At 32.2% G+C, this 23,475-nt stretch overlaps 1 protein-coding gene across 6 annotated transcripts in view; it reads left to right on the plus strand.

Moving 5' to 3' along the window:
* The window catches only part of ERBB4 (erb-b2 receptor tyrosine kinase 4), a 1,327,834-nt gene that overhangs the window by 702,014 nt on the left and 602,345 nt on the right, over positions 1-23,475 (plus strand). For all 6 annotated transcript variants that reach the window (XM_074298794.1, XM_074298799.1, XM_074298793.1 and 3 more), the window contains exon 3: positions 15,734-15,920. In XM_074298794.1, coding sequence (XP_074154895.1) covers positions 15,734-15,920 — 187 coding nt within the window. The remainder of the gene's footprint in view (positions 1-15,733; positions 15,921-23,475) is intronic.

Here is a 23,475-nt window from a genome sequence, read left to right on the forward strand (position 1 = left end):
TTTGGGAGTCAGAAAAGAGTTTCCTCTGATAGGCAATAGATAATTCTGTACAAGTCACTTCATTTTTTCAGGGCCCCATTCAATTCTCAAATACTATATATAGAGGATCTTCACAAGTATAGAACATTGATTTCCTCCTGCATGATTTGTTCATTTCCTAAGAGCTATAGTTTTGTTCACTCTTTGGGTAATGCTTCCATCTCTAATAGCAGCTCTCAAGTTGTCAACATCAGCCTTAATTTAATTTCCATTTTCCCACAAATCATGCATGCATTGAATTTATTGTTGTATAGATGCACACATGCATATACATGTATATATGTACACATACATGCATTATTATTTTAAAACATTGGAGAGTTCTGGGGAAATTTAATCATTTTATTACTAAGCCAGAAAGTTCTTAATAAAAGGATGATCTCTTGACCATCTCTTTTAAACCAAAGATGAACATATGTGTAGGCTCACAGTTTATATACCCTTGGGTGTTCAATTAGCAACTGATAGTGAACCATATAAAGGGAAATTATGTCTATTCAGACCACCTACAGTCTTGGGTTATCTAGACAAAAGGGATTGCCTCCACTCAAGGTTGAATAGAACTATAGGCTTCCCCACTCTGGATGATAATCCTTGCAAGGTTTGGTGGGATCTGATTAAAACAGAAGAAAATTAATGCAATCTCATTATCAGTAATGTCCTTCCCCAAAAAACTGGACTTTCAGGAGTTTGGAAGAGGGGAAGACACAAACCTCCACAATTTATTGGTTATTAATAATCATTTCTCACAACTTATATGTGCTGAGGGGGGTATAAAATGGAGGGAGGTAGAGAAAGGGGAGATAAAGGGGAGAAAGAGTGAGGGAGACAGAAACAGAGGGAGGGAAAAAGGGAGGGAGGGAAGGAGGAAGGAAGAAATGGGGAAAAGAAAAGGGGGAAGAGAAATAATGCATCCTTTCAGTAAAATATAAGTTCCTTAAGACCAGTATTTGTTTGTTTTATTTTTTGTCTTAGCATGGTCAGTATCTATCTCAGTGCTTAACATAAATTAATAAAAGGTTTGAATGAAATTTTAAAATTAAACACATTAAGCTATTCTGTGCAATGGGTCACATGAAGTATAGAATAGAAAAATATGAAGAAAATAAGATTCAATGAGTCAATATATATTATTCATATTTTTTATTCAGTTACTTTTTCAAATGACCACTAGTTGAGATGGCCTGGAGTGTAGTTGGGAGGGGAGGCAGAGGGGAAGATGATTGTGGAGAGAAAAGTGTGGCTGGTACTTCCCTTCTCTGATGTGTTCAGAACCAGGAAATCAAGACCAGAAAATGGTCCTAGTGCTCACATTGGTTGTGTTGTTATAATCTTTCCTTCTTCAGTGTTTCTAGTAGGAGAAAGTATTGTCTTAGCTTCCAACTCAGACCATGCACAGGATTTTTAATAGAAGAGGGATGGCTTTGGGAGATGAGACTCGATGAGAAAAGAGTCTCTACCTAGTTTTTTGTTATTCTGCTTATTTCCCCTTCCTTGTATCTTGTGACCTAGAGAGTATAAATTTTGAGTCTGAAGTCATTGTTCAGATGTTTGACCTGTGTTTCTTTTATCCCCTTTAGATATTTCTGTTGACTACAAATGAGTTGAGGGGAAAAAGCAACAAACAAACAAAACACACATACACAGACACACAAAAACATTGTATAACCAACTGCTTCGAATAGAGGCAATATAAAGATATAAATCCTGCATATTCCGTAGGTAACCACTGATGTTCTGACACATTCCTATGTGTTGCTGGACCAGATTTAATTGTTTTAGCATTAATTTATTTTACGCCATTGTACCTGGCATGGAGAATCCAAGTGGTTTCCTTGTGCTGCATTGCTAATACTGGCATCCCTGATGCAGAATGTGAATGGCCTCTGTTTCTGTGATATCCTGCAGTGAAAAAATGGATAGCTTGCCAGCTAAGATAAGAGATGTGGAATATTTTCAATTCCATGAAAGAAAAAAGGCATGAAGCTAATTAATTAAAACTATCGGGAGTGCCTTTGAAGCAGCCTGTGATTAAACACAAGGATTTATCGCAGAACAATTAAGTAAATTTGGCCTCAGGTATCTTTGCTCCTTCCCCAGGGAATGAATGATGAAATTCTGGTTTGGAGTTATACTTTATTAGAGATTTATCTATTTTAATTGATTCAGCTTTAGTTATGAGTCTCATATGAAACAGCTGATGCAAAGGACACATTATGGTAATGGGGAGACTTCCCATGAGCTAACTTTCCTTTCAACAAAAGCAGAAAACTGTGTTTGCCCAACTGTTTGACACAAATGAATATAAAATAGTGTAAAGAATATGAACTATGATGTTTTTTTTATTATCAGGAAAATCTGTATATCCCACTTGAATCTTAAATACTACCACCTTCAACCTGAAGGCTAGACTGAAATAAAGATGGTTAAGGCTTTTGTTTAGTTTGGCATTGGTGGGGGATCCCTCATTGTTTTGGAGTTGATAATTTTATTTAGTCCTTTGTTATTTTTTAATGAAGTATTTTGATTGAAAATGTTGTCATCAAGATCATAGAAATCCTTAAGCTTACATTTTTTGAGAACATTATGGTTATTTACAGTGTTATACCTTCACATTATAGATATAAACATATGCTATATTTTGCAGCTGTTTTGAGTCATTTCAGTTGAGTCCTATTCTTTGTGACTTCATTTGGGGTTTTCTTGGGAAACATACCGAAGTGGTTTGAATAACTAAGGAAAATAGAGTTAAATGACACATCTAGTAAGAGATCTGAGAAAATAATGTGATCTCATGAAAATGAATCTTCCTAATTCCAAGTTCGCTTCTCTGTCCACTGTACCACTTAGTTATATGTATATGTATGTGGCTATATGTATATATCTACATACAAATGGGAGCATTTTATGTATATGGATTGTGTGTATGCATATATTTGTATGTATACTGTATATATACTTATGTGGAGATATATATATATATATATATATATATATATATATATATATATATATATATCTCCACATACAAATGCCCTTGCTTTCAGAATGGAAATTCTTATGAAGTATCACTTAAGAGTATAGAAAAATAGTCAAAAACAATTTAGTAAAGGTGATTCACATATTTAAGGAAATGAGGAGTTCTCTGAAGAGATAAGGAGGAAGTATATAACAATGAGAGACAATAAGTGAAAAGACATAGAGATAGGAATAGAATGCTGTGTATAAGGCATAGAGAGAAGGCCAGTTTTGCTGAAAAACAGGATTTAAACTTTTTCCAATCACAACCTCTCTTCATCTGAGAAATTTTATGCAATTCTGATTATAGGTTTATAAAATAAGTATACATGTCAAACATTTACTGATAATAAAACATAATTTCATGACCCCCGAAATCAGTTAAGTAGCCTTACATGGAGTAGCAATCCACAGTTTAAGAAGGTTTGCTATAGAGTATAAGGGCAATAATACATAATAAGTCTGGAATGATAAGTTGTGAGCAAGTTATAAAAGATTTTAACTAGAAAATTAAATTTATATTCAATTTTGGAGGTAATTCGATTTCAAGGTAATAACCATGAGAATTTATTGAGTAAAGAAGAGATACATTAAAGTCTGTTTTTAAGGTAAATTAGCGGTTTTGGAGGAGAGATCTTCACAAAAAGATCACTTAGGAAGCCGTTTCTACAGTCTAGGTTACAGATAACAGGCCACAACTGAGATAGTAACCAAGGATAGAGTAAAAGAGTCAGATTGAGTGATGTCATGAGATAGAAACAGCAAAATTAGACAACTGATCAGATAAAAAGACTGGGGTTGATTGAGGAGTCCAGGAAAATGAAGAACCTGGCAGACTGGAAAAATGATGGGACACTTGACAAAAATAGGGGAGTTAAGAAAAGGGATAGATTGGGGTTAAGGTGTAACTTTTTTTTGGCATATAACTCTGAAATGACTCTGGGAAATCCAGTTTGAAACATCAGTTTATCAGTAATAACATACCTGAATGCTAAGATTGATGATGTTAATTTAATTCATGGATAATGACAGGGAGAGATGGAACAAGAGAAACAGACAGAGAGACACCCAGTGGAAGGTGTGAGCAGGTTTGGAGTGGCATTTGAGTATGAACTAGATAAGAGAGACCCAAGTATAGAATAAAGTGAAAAAGAAGAGGAGGAGAAAGTTATTCTAAAAAATAGTGACTAAAAAAAGTGACTAAAAAATACAAGGATGGAAAGAGTATGAGAGAAAGGCATAATGGTAGTAGTGGGGTACATTTGAGAAACTCACAGTACCCAAGTAGTGTTGCAGAGCAAGCTGAGCCCATCCAGGTTTTACAAAAATAGGATGTTAAGTGCTTTGGCAGTTTTTGACACAAACAGCCCTCAGCAGTGCATTCTAATGGAGGGTCTGGGAAGCCATGGGGTAATTAAGGACACCATGTATAGAGGAAAAAGCAGGCGCCCACAGAGGGGAAATGGATTGACATTGCAGGAATGGAAGAGTGGGGACTAAAGAAAAAACTTCATTGATATTGCAATTTGAGATAAGACTGGCTGATTTTTGGTGAGGCCTTTGTTCAAAGTTCTATATTGGCTCAGTAGACCTTTAGTGCAAATTTTATGGCAGACACTATGGCAGATATTGGAAATTAAAGGTGGGGAATGAAATTGTTCTCTCAATTAGCTTACTTTTATTTAGAGAAAATAATATGTATACAGGTGAATTGATAAAAGAAATCAATATAAAGTTATTTTCCTAGAAAAGAATACTTAACACTGTTTGAATCAAGAAAGCCCTCACAAAGCAGGAGACACTTGAGATGAATTTTGAGATTCCAAGAGACAAAGATAAAGAGGAAGAACAGCCAGTGCAAAGACATGGGTATGAATAAATGACTAGCATTTATTAAGTATTTAGTATGGACTAAGTCTTGTGATAAGCACTGTAGATAAAAATAAAAAACAAGGTGGTCCCTGCTCCAAAGTCTATGGCATTCTTCACTGGTTCATCATCAGTAAAAAGGTATGGAATGTTTTTAAGTGGAAGTGACAATGATGATATAGCATCCCTGTGATTGTTACTGCATCCTAAGGCTTAGGGGGGATTTTCCATCTGATTGGTAGCTCAAACCTCCTATAAGTGCAAAATCTCTCTTCTAGCATGTGTACTCCTTAAAAGCAAGTGCTGTCTTGCTTTTCTAATTTTTTTTCTCCAGCAGTTAGCACAGTGTTTTGTCCATCATAAGTATATAATATACGCATATGTGTATATATGTAGTGTGTATTGTGCATATGTGTCTGTGTATGTATATATGTGTGTGAGCATATATATCTATATATATGTGTGTGTATATGAATGTATATGTACATAAATATATGTGTGTCTATATATAATGTGTGTGCTTGTGTGTGTGTGTGTATATATATATATATATTTATATTTATGCTTGTGTGTGTGCATATTCATTCATTCAAAGAGCTTACATTCCAGTGGGGATGTTAAGAGACAGAATATTTTAATCATTTCCTTTCATCATTCAACATTTTCCCTAGGTATTTGAAACTTCAGATTGCATTAAGAGAAGGAGATTGTAGATACTTTTGGCAGTCAAGATGAGATGGATATTGATGCTTATGGTGCTAAATGAAGGCATGTTGAACACAGGAGCTCCCCATAGGAGAGTAATGCACTGTTGTCAGCTAGTACCATAGCTGGAAGTGATTAATAAGTCCCTCCCCAAGAAAAAGATGGGGAAGTTGATTCAGGAAAGAAAAACACAATGTGTCTTTGTCAGTTGGTTTAAAAGGAATGCAATAAATGAAAATAACTAAAAGGAATATCACAAACATTTATCTGCTGCATACATAAGTAAAGAAAACAGAATGTCTATTCATTTTTCTGTTTGTTGCCATCAACAAAAAAGATGGGTTTTTAGCCTTAAATTAGCTTAGTTACTAAGTGAGCACATCAATGAGACCATAAGCCATAATATGTCCTAAAAGAGATAACTTCTCAGAGTAATGACATATGCCTAGAAAGGTAATGACTGGATTTGTTTGCTTATGACATTTATTTGTAAATGTATTGTGTTGTACCTAGTGTCCCTCTGAGCTGCATATTGCATCTCTTTGTGGTGAATGAAAAGAATCAAAGTAAAAAAAGGCTTTTTCTAAAAACAGTATTAGAGGAAAGAGAGAAAATAGAAGAATTCTATTGTTATGTGATCTAACCACCCATTGAACATCCCTGTATCCCCTGTATGCATACTCAGGAAATACTGAAGACTTTCTTAATGTAACAAATTAGAAGCTTTGAAATTTCTTATTCATGGTTTCTGAGTATTTATGGATTATGTTAATGCTACTTTAGCAGTGTATTTCTTTTAAATTCAAGGGTGTTTTTTTTTGTCCTACAGAACTCCAATTCAATTCTCCACATGGTAAAATGTAATGAAATTGCCACATACTACTAAGCCTAGAGCTATATAAAACATAATGTAACTCAGAGATCTTTGAAAATCTCTGTGATAGCACGACTAGCACAACTTCTCAAAATCTTATTACTGTAGTAGGTCATTCAGTAGTAACCTGCTTCAACAGATATTGTCTAAGTACATAGCAGATAGAGAAATTTCCTAGCATGAGATACTTTGCCTAGAAATCTTTCCATTTTGTATTTAAGCTCTTCACTTTAAATTATTCTAAAGGTCTTCTAAGCAGAGAAGGAAAGAAGGGAAGAACTCAGTTTCATATAATTTGAATCTTCGAAGGTGAGCTTGCTCACATTGTTTTAAAATAAGTGTGAAAAAGATAAACATATTGCATAGATCAGGGGTTCTGAAACTATGGGCTGCGGGCCATTTTGGCCCACTGGGTTATGGCAAATGGGCTGAGGGGCAGAGACAGAGTGTGAGCTTTTGTTTTTACTATAGTCTGGCCCTCCAACAGTCTGAGGGACAGTGAACTGGCCCCCTATTTAAAAAGTTTGAGGACTGTTGGCATAGATATATTTCAATATATAGGATGGCAAATATACATATATATATATTTTATTTATATGAATTTCAATATATAGAATGGCAAATAGATTTCTCTGTATAAAGTTGATTATAATGCACAGTAACATATAATAATGAGACTTTCATAACATTCAAAAAAAAGAAAGAGAAAAAAAAAATTAAAAAGTGCTGAATCACTAAAATGCCATCTCATTGATTGAAATAATAGGTTATTAAATGATGCAATAGTGATGTTTACAATTTCATTTTACCTTAGAATACTTTATACTCTCCTGTTTATCGTACTTTCAAAATATAAGGAAACTAAAGAAAAAAAGCAACTCTAGATCTAAGAGTGGATAGGTAATAATGGTGGTTCAATTTTGTTTTATTTTGGTGGGATCAAGGGAGAGATCTTATTATATGAAGACATTTAAGGGATTAGGGTTCTTTAACTTGGAATCGATATGAACAGTGTTTATAATATTTTGAAAGACATGAATAAGATAAATACAAACATGTCCCCCAAATCCTTAAGTACCTAAATACCTTGGATATTGAGAGCAGGACACTTAAGAAAAATAGTATTTGTTTATATAGTGGATACTAAACATATGTTAGAAGGGTAGAGGTTGGAAATAAAAATAGAATATATAGTGCTATATATAAACAACAATATAGACAATACATAGCTAAGGCCTTAATGTTTGGGAAGGACAGTAATATATAATTAGACTGAAGTAGATTGAGATCTGGTTGCAAAGGACTTTAAATGCCCCAAAGAGAAGTGTATGGTATATCACCAAAACAATAGAAAATAATCATAGCTTATTGAGCAAGGGAGTGATAATTTTAGATCGGTGCTTTAAGAAAATCACTTTGACATTAGTCCGGAAAAAAGTATGTGGGTGAGAAGAATCTTGATTAGGAATCTATTGCAAAAAATTCAGACAAAAGCTAATAAAGACCTGTACTAAGGTTATATCTGTGCAAAGATTTAGGAACTGATTGCATACATGAAGTGAAGGACAGGAGTGTAGACTAATTCTGAAGCTATAAATCTGGGGCTTGGGGATACTCTTGAGAGATGGTGATGTGGGAGAAAACTAGGAAGAGCATAGAATTTGAGATCCCAATCTTGAACATTAGCTAGAGATGATAATTAAATCCATGGGCACTGATAAAATGTGTGTGTGTGTGTGTGTGTGTGTGTGTGTGTGTGTGTGTATGATAGAAAAGACTAATGCCATGAAAACTCAGAGTAGACAATGATGATAGTGTTAAATGCTGCAGAAAGGTCAAGAACAGACAGACTAAAGACAGAATATTAGATTTGATAATTAAGGTATCATTAGTAACTTTGGAGAGAATATTTTTAAGTGAATGATGAGGTTAGAATCCAGATTGCAGGTTGGGAAGTGAATGATAGGAGAAAAAATTTGAATCAGTGACTGTTGATAACATTTTTCTAGGAACTTGACTAAGAAATAAAAGTTATAGGATAAAAACTTGAGGATATTTTTATTTGAAAATTCCTGGTATCACATTTTTAAAGTATCCAATCTATTGAAAATGATTCCATTTAGAACAGTAAAGATAATTGTATAGCTGATTTTTACTGTTTTTTTTTAATTCTCTACATTTTTTCTTTTATTTAAGTTTAGAATGAGGAGTGCAATACTTTTCTTTGAGTAAGAAATATTGTCTTGATCTGATCTTGAATCAGGAAAAGGAATTTTATTTCATACATACTTGTATGTGGGGACCATAGCAGAATGTACAGGGTTTTGGGTTTTTAGAATCATGAAGATATGGGTTCAAAATTTGCTCCTGATACTTAATAAATGTATGGTCATTGTTAGATCTTTATCCCTATTTGGACCCCAAGCAGCTCAATCAATTAAGCTTCATTTCATTAATCACTTAAGCAATCAATTAACCAATAAAGCTTTAATCAATTCCTCAAATATTTATTATTTACTACTATGTTTAAGGTATTATTTTAAACACTTGGGAACAAGAAAACAAAATGAAATAGTCTCTGTCCTCATGAAGCTTAAAAGTTTATAGATACTATTAAAATAACTGCAGAATAATTTCAAGAGGAAAAAGGCATTTTCATATTAGGTGGATGAGGAAATGATGACAGAAAGTAGCATCCCAACTATACTTTGAAAGATACTACAGATTCTAAGAGATAAGAGAATATATTAAAGACATAGAGAGAAGTTTCTTCAAAGGTACCAAGGCAGGAAATAAAATATTATTTATTAAGTACAGCAAATTGGCTACTATGTTTATCATGTTAGAGGAAATTTGAGGCAGTAAAGAGGAATAATATAAAATCGTTCTAGGAAGAAACTGGAGCAAAATTGTGAAGGGCTTTAACTGCTATACAAAAAAGACTAAATGAAAGTCATTGATCTTTGAAGCAGTAGAAATTCTTTTCATATGTAAGGAAATGTCATAGTCAGATCTGTATTATAGAAATATTATTGTGGTATCTTTGTGGAAGATGGATTGGATAAAGAAACTATACAGAACCTGACTAGGAATTTACTACAATAGTCTATAGGAGAGGTGTTGAGAAAACTGAATTAAGATGATAAGTAAGAGTATAGAAAGAAGGTAGAAGTAAAATATATTTTGGAAGTAATATTGAAAAATCTTGCCAATTAAATAAGATATAAGAGGAAGTGAAGGTGAGGTAAGAGTTGATGGCAAATTCTGAAGTGGCTAACCTTGATGACTAGAATATGATTCAGATATCAATGGAGATAAAGAAGTTTAGAGAGATTGTATATTTTTTTTGGGGGGGGGGAAATCCTGAGTTCTTCAAGTTTGAAATTTCTTGGGAAATTAATAAGAAGAATTATAATAGGCAGGGTGGATAGAAAAGAAAAGAAATTGAGGCTAAATTTATAAATTTGGGAGTCATGTGAATAAATAACTGAACCCATGTAATCATCAAGACAAGAAAGAGAATGTAGAAAAAATTAGAGAGCTCATGATGGAGCTTTAGGAAATACTCACATCTAAAAGAATCTGGTGATGATGAATATTTAGCAAAGGAGACAAAGAAAGAATTGTCAGATTGATATAAAGATGACTAAGAGAGAAAGTGGTCATGAAATAGCCTGAGACAGAATATCCACCATGAGGATTTAATCAATGTCATCAAAAAGTTCAAGAGAGGAAAAAATAAGAAATTACCATTAACCAATAAATTATATTTAAATAGCAAATGATTGCAACCACATTCATATCCCTCTAATTTTCCTATTTCCTTATAGCCTTTGATGATAGCTTCTATAAAACCAATCTGATAGATCATATTTACTGGAACCATTTTAATGAGAAAAAATTGAGATTGGTAATTTGCTTACGGTTACATAGAAAATAAAAAAAAAAATCAGAACTGTTATAGACTTTGCTTAGAGATAGTATTTCATATATATCATATCTGGCCATATCCAGAGATAGATGTAGAATGAAATCATCCTATATGAAGAAAGTAAATTACTAACACCACAGGCAACATCGAAGCTTGTTGTCTCTAGAGAAAACAATGACAAATATCTGCCCTTTATAAGTTTAATAAAATGAAGATTTTGAGCTTTTAAAGTCAAATATTTAGACAGATATTGAAGTTCAGCTTGCCAAGTTTGAAGTTTGTCACATCCAGTCCTGACTTTTTGGTTTTGATGCTTCTAGAATCGTTCACCCTTTTCATTTAAAACCAACTGACAAGTCAGGGAAGCTATCACCTCTAACTTGTGTATTGTCAAAGCCTGTTTCCCATATGCTTTTTCAACAAAGGCAGCTGTTGTTTTGCATCATTATATGAATTGATATTCTCTCCCCTTAACTTTTCAAAGGAATAGGCTAAAGTTTCCTTTATATAAGACCTCACACATTGTATTACTGTTTTCAAATGGCACTGTGAAATCCTATCAAGCTGTTTGCTCTCTTAAAATATGTTCATACCAAATTATGCCTTTGGGAATACTGAAGTATACTTTAATTGGAGGAATAACATGGCAGTATTCTTATAAATGTTCTACTGTGATCGATGTTTAATGCTGGATTTATTTTAAAATATATCATTAACAATTTCTTTAACTTCTATACCTAAATATTATATGCTACTATTAAGGATCCATTGGAAACAATTACATGTTGTACTAACAAATGCAAAATAACAAAATTAGTATTTTTTTAAAGATATGTAACTTGCAGACTTTGATGTTCCTAAGAATTAACCATCAAACTTGACTTTTACAAAATGAAAACCATCCCTAATAATTATTTTTTGATATTCAGTACTCTTTATTGGAAAGAATCTGGTTTAAGTTTTCTGGATTGATATAAGTATGAATCTATAACACTTCTCAAGTCTCAAGACACAGACACAGTGAAGACTGTGTATAAAAAAGTAACTTGATTTTAATTCAAAGTGATATTTTGAATGCAAAAAGAAGATGTAACAAAAAAAAGCTTAATCAATTTGAAATTCAAGCTTTGGAATATTAAATCTCCCAAACACCCAAAGGACCAAGTTGAAATACAAGTTTTTCTTATTATTTTAAATAGGGAATGATAAATTTAAGATATTTTGAAAAATGCTTAATTCTTCAAACAGACGCATACATACACACACATGGATTTTCATCTCATAATTTTAGAGTTCCTTTCAGTGATGTAAATCAAAAGGCAACCATGCTTTCCCATTCTGTGTGATTCATTCCTTTCTTCCCAAAAGCTCCTTATGAAAAATCTATCTAGATTTGTACGAGAAGCCCCCTTGGTTGACTCCTGATATTGTGAAGGCACCAGAATTTCAAAAGACACTGTTCTCTCCCATTAAGAATTTAAAAGGTACACATGCATTCATATGTATATACCTTTATACACCTATATATAAATATAGAAATATGTATAGATATACATATAGTTATATATAGGCAGATAGATATATATGTCTACATATGTACACATATATATATATGTACATATACACATCTAAAAGCAAAGATAGTCATCCCAAAGCCAAAATTTGAGTGTGGTGATAAACAGTCCTCTTAGACTGTCATGATTTAACCAATTGTGAAAAACCCTTTGAATTGCAAAATCTCAAAATTCAACAAAATTTTCCATTTGATCACAACTTACTATCATGCTGCTTCTCTTGCTTTCTAATTTTTGCTTTTAAAAATAATTTAAATTGTAACATATTTTGTCATTTTATATCATTCATTTCTGAAAGTATGATACTTCTTTGCCAATTTGAACTCCCTCATAACTAAAAATAAAAGTGAAATTAAATGACATGGTTATTCTATCCAATAATTTTTAATGGCTCATTAAATCTCTTCTCCACTGGAGAAAAGAGAGGTATAGTTCATTATCTTTTCTCTGGGATCAGTATTGATATATAGAAAGCACTATATAAATATTAGCTATTAATTGTGACTTTACTGACTACATCAGTCATATATTATGATCTTTCTTGATTTCCTTTTCCTTGACCTAAACATGTCCTATATTTTTTCCAAATCTGCTTTCCTATTTCCTATTTCAGATAAAGAAGTATTTTTTTCTTTTCCATAGTAGCTAGTTAACTCTATTGTTTTCTTGTATCTTCTAATAGTTTTCTCCATTGGCTCCTATGCCCTCTGTCTATTTGTATATGTGTATTGCCTAAAAATAAACTCAAATCCTAGTTTACTATTAAAAGTAAATATTTATTTAATTATAATTATTATAATATTATAATTAAATATTAATATCAAATTAATTTTAATTTTATATAGTGGATACTAAACATTAATATTAAAAAAAAACTTTATCTAGGGAACACATTCAGTTAGAGAACCATAGACAAGTGTCTTGACTTCTTAATCCTGACAACTTTTTAATACTGATAGCTATGGATAAGTTAACAGTCTTCATTAATGGAAGGTATTGCTACACTGGAAATTCTCTCCATGAATGCAATCACAAGTCTCTGAGAACTGCCCCAACTTCATTAAAAAAAATTATTTCATGATATGATAATTTGTGATATTATACCTGTTCTATTAAACATTAAGTTTTTATTAATCTCTAGAGATTATGTATATATATATTACTAAATTAATAAATGAATCATTGAGCAAACTAAGCACTTAATTATTTTTATAAGACAGTTGGCAGGATAATGCTATGGAAAGAACAGTATTCTATGATTCAGGAATGTGAATGAATGTAGGTAGAAATTAATTCCTTTTTATCTTTGTATTATTGACATCTAACATAGTTTATGGCTTATAAAATAAATTAAAGTGTTGGCTCTCACATTTTCTAGTTGTATGTTTCTGTAAAAATCATTCAGCTTCTCTTGTCCTTAGTTTTATCAGCTATAAAATGGGGGTAATTAACACCTATCTCGCTAACTTGTGAATAAGGCACTTAAAGCACCAGTTAATAAGAGGAAATATAATTTATGTTCAGAAGTAACTATTACCTCTGATCCAGCTATCCCCTCCTTTACCCTCTCAGTTTTTAACTTAAAAGGATTGAAGCTGATTTCAAGAGCTATCCCCCAAATGTTCATTTTCTTTCTGACTTATGCCTTCACCTAGAGATTATTCTATAAGATAATCAATCTCCTACACTTAGATACTTTTTAAAGTATCCAAAATATTTTACATATATCATCTGATTTAATGACTCCTAAAATGATCCAGGTTTAGGATTACATAAATACAAGTAGGGGTATCTACAAGTTTTGTCTAAGTAATAAACACATATCAGGGAAAGGACAACCTTTATTTATTTTATTGAAAATATAGTAAATTTAAAAGATTCATGGGTACCCATCAGCCCATGATATAGAAAATCCATTAAGCACCCAGGCTCTCATAGTCCTTGAAAAGGAAACAAACACTGGATCACAAAGGGAAGATAATATGACAATCTGATGCATTGCCTTTATACCATAGAATCCTACACTTTCCCTCTCAGAATTATAAGTGCTACCCTGTAGGATCGAGTTCCCCTCAGAAGGCAATATATGCTTTGGGACAAATGAAGAAGCAAATAGATCCCAATGGCTCTAAACGAGCTAAGTAATGGCAACAGAGCCACATTCTGCAGATATACCTTTCTACACTTATTTCTTCAGTCTCTGACTTGCACAGAATGAGAAAGGCGAAGGAAAAAAATAATCTGAAGTCTAACTCCTTTATCAAGCTGCCCAATCAAGCATTTGCAGCTAACTAAGAGCTTTTGATGAAAGTCAATGACTGGAGAAAGGGGGTGATATGGGATGTAAGGGGAAGAAGTCCTAGTCCTTCCCCTCACTACTACATTTTGTGAGAAAGGTAGGACACTGGCATATTAAAGCACTTGTGAGGGGAAGTCTGTTGCTTTTCCTTTTGGAAGTCAACATAGAGGAATGGGACTTCTGAATAAGCATTCACTATCTGGAGTCCTAACATCTGAGGGGCAACAGTTTGGGAAATATAAAACAGTAGTTCCAAATCAGTCATTTAATTTTGGGGTAGCCTTTATTGCTGAAAACCAGAAATTGTCTTTATTCTTTTAAAAAGATTACAATAGGCATGTTATATTCATTAGGGAGGGAATTATAGGTAATCAAAGACACAAAAATTCACCTTCCATCAAGCTAATGTAGCTAGACAACTACAACAATGCCCTAACTGTACTCTAAAAATATTCTGTAAATAGCAAACTGAATTATTTCAATTTTAACATAAGACTTATATGTTTCATTTGTTCTACAAATGAATCAGTGTATTCTACAGAATAACTTGTATGATAGGCATTATGAATTACATGTGGAAATATAAATGTATAGGAACCTTGTTCTTTTTTTCCCTTTTACACCCTGTTCATTTCAGATGCCTCATAAACCTTGAAATGATTGCTAGAATTCATTTGTAGATAATTCCCACAAATTACAGGAGGCTATTTTAAAGTAATATTTAATGTATACCTAAACACTTAGAATTCTCAATTTATACTTTAAATGTTTTAACCAGATTATTTTCAGTAGCTGGCATCACAATTTTTATGTTTTGTTAATATGTACATTCCCTAGAGAAGTGATGGATGTGAAAATGGGGCAAATGTTACTTGATACATGAAGCATTAAACCCAAACAACACTTTTCAATCTGTCTTAAATTCTACAAATAATGTAGCTTTTTTTATTTGTGATACATATAACAATTTGATTTCTATATACATTTTCCAAATATTATACCATGCCCATATGTGTTTACCTTGGTGCAGTCTATCAATGAACATGGCCTTGATTGCTTTAATTAGAATCTATTTTCAAAAGTGAGTATTTTATCACCCCTCTCCCAATCCATTATTGTACTTGAACACACAAAGGAATGTAGATTTTTTTGAGAAAAGGAAGCTTTGAGATTGTTCATGGCCATTCAGTTGGTGTCTGTATTTTTTTAATAGTCCAATCAATATAACAGATGAAATTTTAACTGTAAAAATATTTTTTCTTGACTTCTCAAGCCAGTAACAAACAACTTTTAAATGTATGCAAGTTGAACAATGAACAAAAAAAAATGATTTTTTTGGAGTAGATTGATTTGAAAATTGCAGAAATACTGATGCTTATAATACTTTATTTCTTAACATAGGCATGTCTTTCTATTTTTTTCAGTCCATTCGAGAAGTCACTGGATATGTCTTAGTGGCTCTTAATCAATTTCGTTATCTGCCTCTGGAGAATTTGCGTATCATACGTGGGACAAAACTTTATGAGGACCGATATGCACTGGCAATCTTTTTAAACTACAGGAAAGATGGGAATTTTGGACTCCAAGAACTTGGTCTGAAGAACTTAACTGGTAAGGAAATATTTATCAATGACCAAGTCACTTTTTATGCTTTTTGTGTCTTCCTTTTTTAACATGATATGCCATTGTGTGGATCTATGTAAACACTCATATTGATGGTTATATTAAAAGTCAGGTTTATATAATGTACATATACATATATATATATAATAGATATATGATATGCTATTACTTGTGACTTAGCAGTAAAGAGATACAGAGCATTTATTTTTATTATAGAAAACCTGATTCCCTTCTGTCTATTTCCAAATATTGTAAGTTTTAAGAAATAGCATAATGCCATATCTCAGGCAAACAGCAGTACATTCAAAGGAAATGTTCAGTGACCATGAAAAACAAGATAGGAAACAGGCTTTGGAAAACGATGTTGGGTGGTCCCAAATGGACAGTAGAGCATATCATCAAATCATAACAATAAAGCTCTAACTCTTGCTGTCCTTGGGGTAACTCACTCTATGTTTAGATAAACTTAAAGTGGACTATTTGCTTGAACTATTTGGTTGGTTTGTTGTTATTATTTCTATATTTTCCTCACATATGAAACTTCAATTTTTCATATATAATAGGGTGATTTAATCTTCAAATTATTCATAATGGCTAGTATTTTCATAAGCTTTTTGTGTTTTCATGCACTTTTAAAAATATGATCTATGTTTATTCTCACTATAACCCTGGGAAATAGTTGCTATTGTCATCTCCATTTTACACATGTGAAAACTGAGGCAAACAAAAGTTGTAATTTCTCATGGGTCACATAGCTATCTAATGGATATATGAGACCTGAAATCTATCCCTTGTGCTATTGAGCTGTCTAAATTTAGAGCATGAAATAACATTAGAGACCTTCTGGTTCTACCTCCTCATTATAGAGATAAGCAAAATGAGGTTTTAAAAAGTGATTTGGCTAAAAGTCACATATATAATAAGTGGCAAAGGCTGGATTTGAACTTAGATCTTTTTTTTTTTTTTTTTTTTTACTGCAAATCCCATGCACCTTCCATTGTACCACACTTTGTATTAAAATGTGTTAAAATCATGTTGCTAGTTTTATTTCAAATATCTTGCTTTTATATAACATTTAACAAATTAGATGTTAGCATTTTAAAAATTATCTTATTACTTATCAGTCATTTCTAAATTGTTTTAATTTGGAAGCATACTTTTTCTTTCCAAGCTGATTTAAGGAATTCTGTAATTGTTAGGTTACATTTTGAAGGGTTTGCGAACATTGGATTTACCAAGCATTTGTTAAGTTTTTATTATGTGCTAGGTACTAGAGATACACCCTGACTACACAATGTTTGAAAGCTCATGAAAAGAAAGACAAATAACCAAACATAAATAATCAAAATTTAACTTAAGTGATACAGAAATTAACAGGAGATGTTCAAAAGAAACTTTAACTAATTAAAAGAAAATTAGAAAGGAGCAAATCACTTCTAGCCAGACAGATAAGGGAAAGGTATCATTGTGCAGTTAGCACCTGGCTGGATTTGAATGAAAAGAATTTTAGGAGTTAGACAGCATCTTATCTAATCAAGGAAAAAAAAAGATAATATTTTCAAATGCATAGAGGCAGGAGAGGGGAAGATGAAATAGGGCTTTAGTGAAGATATATTGCTTATAGATTTTATCACTTACACATAATGAAATAGTTTTCCAATTATAGTTTTATGTATATTTCATATGCTATACCTAGCATCCATATAATGTTCATTATCAATTGCACACGTAACATTTTGAACTAAAAGAATGGTCTAGCACACTAAACATTCCAGGGATAGAGATTGATACTACTGTTCCACAATGTATGCCTATATTTAGGGTCAGAAAACTTGGGTTCAAATCTTAGACAAGTCACAATCTCTTTAGATTTCCTCATCAGTAAAAATGTCAGGGTGGGATTAGAAGACTTATTTAGGATTTATTGTGGTTGTAATCTGTACTCTTATAATTTATAGAGTGAATTAGTTATGAATTATTGGTCATTGGGTGAGAAGATTGTCTTTTTCCATATGAATAATTAGGTAATTTCTAATAATTTATGAGGACATCCCCATTTGGTTTTTGCCAAACAATCACATTTTTCTGGACTTCAATTTTCATATCAGTAAAATGAGGATATGAAATGAGTTGACATCTGGAGTTTGTGATCTATTATCTTATGTACCTTTGTGGCTATGTTTATCTTTTTCTTCTGGTTTCCACTTTTTTGCACTGCATTGGCAATATTTCTGAATCCTAGAATTTTTTTTTCTTTTAAAGAAATATGTATTTAATAAGATGAGTATTAATTCCTTATATAATTTTGCAAAAAAAATCATCACATGAATATTATCTTAGTATTAAAATAAAATTCAGAGACATTCCATTCAGTTGATGGTCTACATTGCTGGAATAATTTATTGTTGTTATTATTGTCATGGTTCTTATTGTTATTTTTAAACTAGATCTGGGCCACAATATAATCAATCACATGTAAGAGAGATGAGAATAAGAGAGTATTCCCTTTTTTTCTCTCTTTTTTAAAAAATAATAACTTTTTAAAAAACATTTGCATAGTTTTCAATATTAGCCGTTAGAAAACCTTAGAGTTACAATGATTTTCTCCCTCCCTTCTACCTACCCCCTCCCCTAGATAGCAGGTAATCTAACATATGGTAAACACGTGCAATTCTTCTATACATATTTCCACAATTATCATATTGCACAAGAAAAATCAGATCAAAAAGGAAAAAAAAATGAAAAAGAAAACAAAATGCATGAAAACAACTAAAAAGTGAAAATACTATGTTGTGATCCACACTTAGTCCTCGCAGTTCTCTCTCTAAATGCAGTTCTCTACATCATGTCTCTTGGAATTTGCCTAAGTCATCTCACTGTTGAAAAGAGCCACTTCCATCAGAATTCATCATTCTATAATCTTGCTGTTGCTGTGTACAATGTTCTGTTAGTTCTGGTCACTTCATTTAGCATCACTTCATGTAAGTCTTTCCAGGTCTCTCTGAAATCAGCCTACTGATCATTTCTTATAGAACAGTAATATTCCATAACATTCATATACCATAACTTATTCAGTCATTCTCAGATTGATGGGCAACCATTCACTTTTCAGTTTCTTGTCACTTAAAAAAGAGCCGTTACAAACATTTTTGCACATGTGGGTCCCTTTCCCTCCTTTAAGATCTATTTGGTATCCAAGCCCAATAGAGACTGCTGAATAAAAGCGTACGCACAATTTGAAAGCCCTTTGAGTTCAGTTCAAAATTACTCTCCAGAATATTTGGATCAGTTTACAACTCCACCAAAAATGTATGTATGTGTCCCAATTTTTCCACCTCTCCTCCAACATTTATCATTATCTTTTCCTGTCATCTTAGCCAATCTGAGAGGTATGTAGTGGTACCTCAGAGTTGTCTTAATTTGCATTTCTCTGATTAATAGTGACTTAGAACATTTTTTCATATGACTATAAATGGTGTTAATTTCATCTGAAAATTGCCTCTCCTATCCTTTGACCATTTATCAGTTGCAGAATGGTTTAAATTCTTATAAATTTGAGTCAATTTGTTTATATTATAGAAATAAAACCTTTATCAGAATGCTTGGATAAATGGAAAGAATTGTTTCTCTTATAATCTTATGTACATTGGTTTTGTTTGTACAAAAGCTTTTAAACTTAATATAATCAAAATTACCTGTTTTGCATTTCATAATGCACCCTAGTTCTTTTTTGGCCACAAATTTCTTGCTTTTCCACATATCTGAGAAGTAGACACTCCTTTGTTCTTCTAATTGGCTTATAATATCACTCTTTTTGTCTAAATCATGAACCTGTTTCAACTTTATCTTGGCAAAGGGTATTACATGTTAATCAATGTCTAGTTTCTGCCATATTATTTTCCACTTTTCTCAGCAAATTTTTTTGGAAATACTTAGTTCTAATCCCATAGACTGGAGTATTTGGGTTTAATAACACTAGATTGTCATAGTTATTGAGTATTGTGTCTTGTGAACTTAACCTACTTCTGATCAATTATTCTATTTCTTAGCCAGTTCTAAGTAGTTTTGATGATCACTGATGTATAATGTAGTTTAGGTCTGGTACAATTAGTCCACCTTCATATGCATTGTTTTTCATTAATTCCCTTGAAATCCCTGACCTTTTATTCTTACAGATAAACTTTATTATTTTTTTCCTCTATAAAGTAATTTCTTAGCAGTTTGGTATGGCACTGCATAAATAAATTAATTTAGGTAGATTGTCATTTTTGTTATATTAGCTCAGCCTAACTATGAGCGCTATGAATTCTTCCAGTTGTTTAGATCCGACTTTATTTGTGTGGAAAATGTTTTGTAATTGTGTTTATAAATGATTTTGTCTTAGTAGGTAGATTCCAAAATATCTTAAATAATCTACAGTTATTTTAAAAACTGTAACGTGCTCTCCTGGCAGTTACAATTACTAGTCTGTCCTAGACCCACCAGGGTACCTTTGACCACTGTCCTTTGCAGTGTGAGCTCTACCCGGCTCGCCTCCTCTGAGGCCTTCTAAGATCTCTGGCCACAATCTCTTGAATCTATAGCTTAATAACCGGTAGCGCACTCAAGAACAGCCACGTGTAATCTTAAAAGCCTTTATTATACCTACTCACATAATGCCCTAGCTGATGCCCTGACTTGTTGGTTCCCTAGTGAACACCTGGTCAGAAGACCCACGTGTTCACTACCAAACTCCTTACCTCTTTTGGCTATCCATCTTGGCTTGGCCACCCAGGCTAGGGAGCCAGGGTGAAGAGCGCCAGGTTAAAGAGAGCAACTGCTGCCTGCAGTGGGCTTATATAGGGCCTGTGAGGTCACACACACAGCCAATCAGCGAGAGAGTCACCCATTACGAAGCTATCTCATCATGGACAGGATCCCACCTACAAGGCAGTCCTAATATCCACAAAAATTACTTCTGGACCACTCAATCTCCCGATGCACTGTGGCGCCCATTTAAAGGGCTCTTACAAAATACAATTTCTGTTTTTATCTCTTGCTGCTGGACTTTGTTGGTAAAATATAGAAATGCGATGATTTATGTGGATTTATTTTGTATCCTGAAACTTTGATAAAGTTGTTAATTGTTTCTAATAGTATTTAGTGGATTCTTTAAGTATACCATCATATAATCTGCAAAGAATGATAATTTGGTTTCCTCATGACCTACTCTAATTCCTGTAATTTATTTTTCTTCTCTTCTTACTAAAGATAATATTTCTAATACAATATTGAATAGTAATGATGATAGTGGGCAACCTTCTTCACCCCTGATTTTATTGGAATTGTTCTAGTTTGTCACCATTACATATGATGCTGATGGTTTTAAATAGATGCTACTATCATTTTAAGGAAAACTCCATTTATTCCTATGCTCTCTAGTGTTTTTAATAGAAATGGGTGTTGAATATTGTCAAATGTTTTTTTTTTCATCAATTGAGATAATTAGGTGATTTCTGTAACTTTGATTATTGATATATTCATTTTATAATTTTCCTAATATTGAATGAGCCATGGAATCTGGTATAAATTCTAATTGGTTATGGTATATTATCCTGGTGATAACTTCCTGTAATCTCTTTTGCTAATATTATAATAAAGATTGTTGCATCAATACTCATTAGGGAAATAAGTTTTTAATTTTCTTTCTCTGTTTTGACCCTATCTGGTTATGTTCAGCACCCTATCTGTGTCACAAAAATAATTTAGTAGGACTCCTTCTTTCCCTATTTTTCCAAGCAGTTTATTGTTCTTTAAATGTTTGGTAGAATACACCTGTAAATCTATTGGTCCTGAAGATTTTTTTTTCTTAGAGAGTTAGTTGATTAATAGCTTGTTCAGTTTCTTTTTTTAAGAGATTATTTAAGTAATTTATTCCATACTTTGTTAATCTTAGCAATCTATATTTTTATAAGCATTGATCTATTTCACTTAGATTATCAGATTTATTGGCATACAATTGGGCAAAATAATTCCTAATTATTGCTCTAATATTCTCTTCATTGGTGAAAAGTTCACCCTTTTCAATTTTGATACAAGCAATTTCATTTTCTTTTTTTCCTTTTTTCTAACAAATTTAAAATATTAACTTAAAGGTTTATCTATTTTACTGTTTTTTCATAAAATGAACTCTTAGTTTTGTTTTATTAGTCCTATAGTTTTTTTCTTTCAATTTTATACTCTCCCATTTTATTTTCAGAATTTCAAATTTGATATTTAATTGGGGAGGGTTAATTTGTTCTTTTTTTTCTGTTTTTTTAGTTGCATGCCCAGTTCATTGATCTTCTCTTTGTCTATTTTATTCAAATAAGTATCGAGAGATATAAAATTTCCCCAAAGAACTACTTTAGCTTCATCTCATAAATTTTGGTAAATTGTCTCATTATTGTCTTTCTTTCGAATAAAATCATCAATTGTGTCTATGATTTGTTGTTTTACCCACTCATTCTTTATGATTAGATTGTTTAGTTTCCAAGTAATTTAGTCTGTTTTTCCTTGTTCCATCATTACATTTAATTTTCAATTGCATCATAATATAAAAAAGATGAATTTAGTATTTCTACCTTTCTGCATTTGATTTTGAGGTTTTTATGCACTAACACATGGTCAATTTCTGTGTAGAATTTATGTATTACTGAGAATTATTTTCTGTTCCCATTCAATTTTCTCAAATGGTCTAACATGACTAACTTTTCTGGGATTCTATTTACCTCCTTAACTTCTTTCTTATTGATTTTATGGTTCAACTTATCTAGTTCTGATAGAGCAAGGTTGAGATCCCCTATTAGTATAAATTTTGTTGTCTATCCCTTCTTGCAGTTCTCTTAACTTCTAAAGAGATTATATTTCAAATAAAAAAGATTTCAGAATAGGGATGACATGGATTTCTATGAGAATGGAAGCCTCAGGATTGATTAGGTCCGAGATGACCTCAAATGAAGATTTTTGCCTTCAGAATTTTCATTTTATATTTCTTTCAAAGATTTTTTGGGGATATTTCTTTTGTTACAATAAGACTCCTACTCAAGTGGAAAAAAAGAAACCTGAGGTAGGTTGCAGTGGGTTCATGAGAACAGTCTGTAAATGAGATGAGTAGGAGAAAATTGAAGTATTAAAATCAGGATTCTAAAAATAATATGGTCTAGTTAAAACAGGAATGGGGAACAACTGTTTTCTGCATTATTCCTCTCTGATTATATTAGAGTAGCAATGAATGGAGTTGGGTTCGCACTTTTGTAACACTTGAATCAAGCTATTATTCACTGTTTTAAGATGTGCTAATTGAAGAATCTTTCCTTGTGGCAAAGCTTCCTCTAAAGTATTTTTCCCCTTTATTTGAATTCCTGTATTCAATAATGGTATTGCTAAGCTATAAAAACAGATATCATTTCTTCAGAAAAGGGTCGAAACTGGTCCAGACTTAAATATTTCTAGAATTTACCATATGTTACATTCATAACAAATCTATCTTTTTAAGTTGTAGGTTACTAGGGCTAGGAATTGA

The sequence above is a fragment of the Sminthopsis crassicaudata genome, chromosome 3, assembly GCF_048593235.1.
Source record: "Sminthopsis crassicaudata isolate SCR6 chromosome 3, ASM4859323v1, whole genome shotgun sequence".
Taxonomy (NCBI): Eukaryota; Metazoa; Chordata; class Mammalia; order Dasyuromorphia; family Dasyuridae; genus Sminthopsis; species Sminthopsis crassicaudata.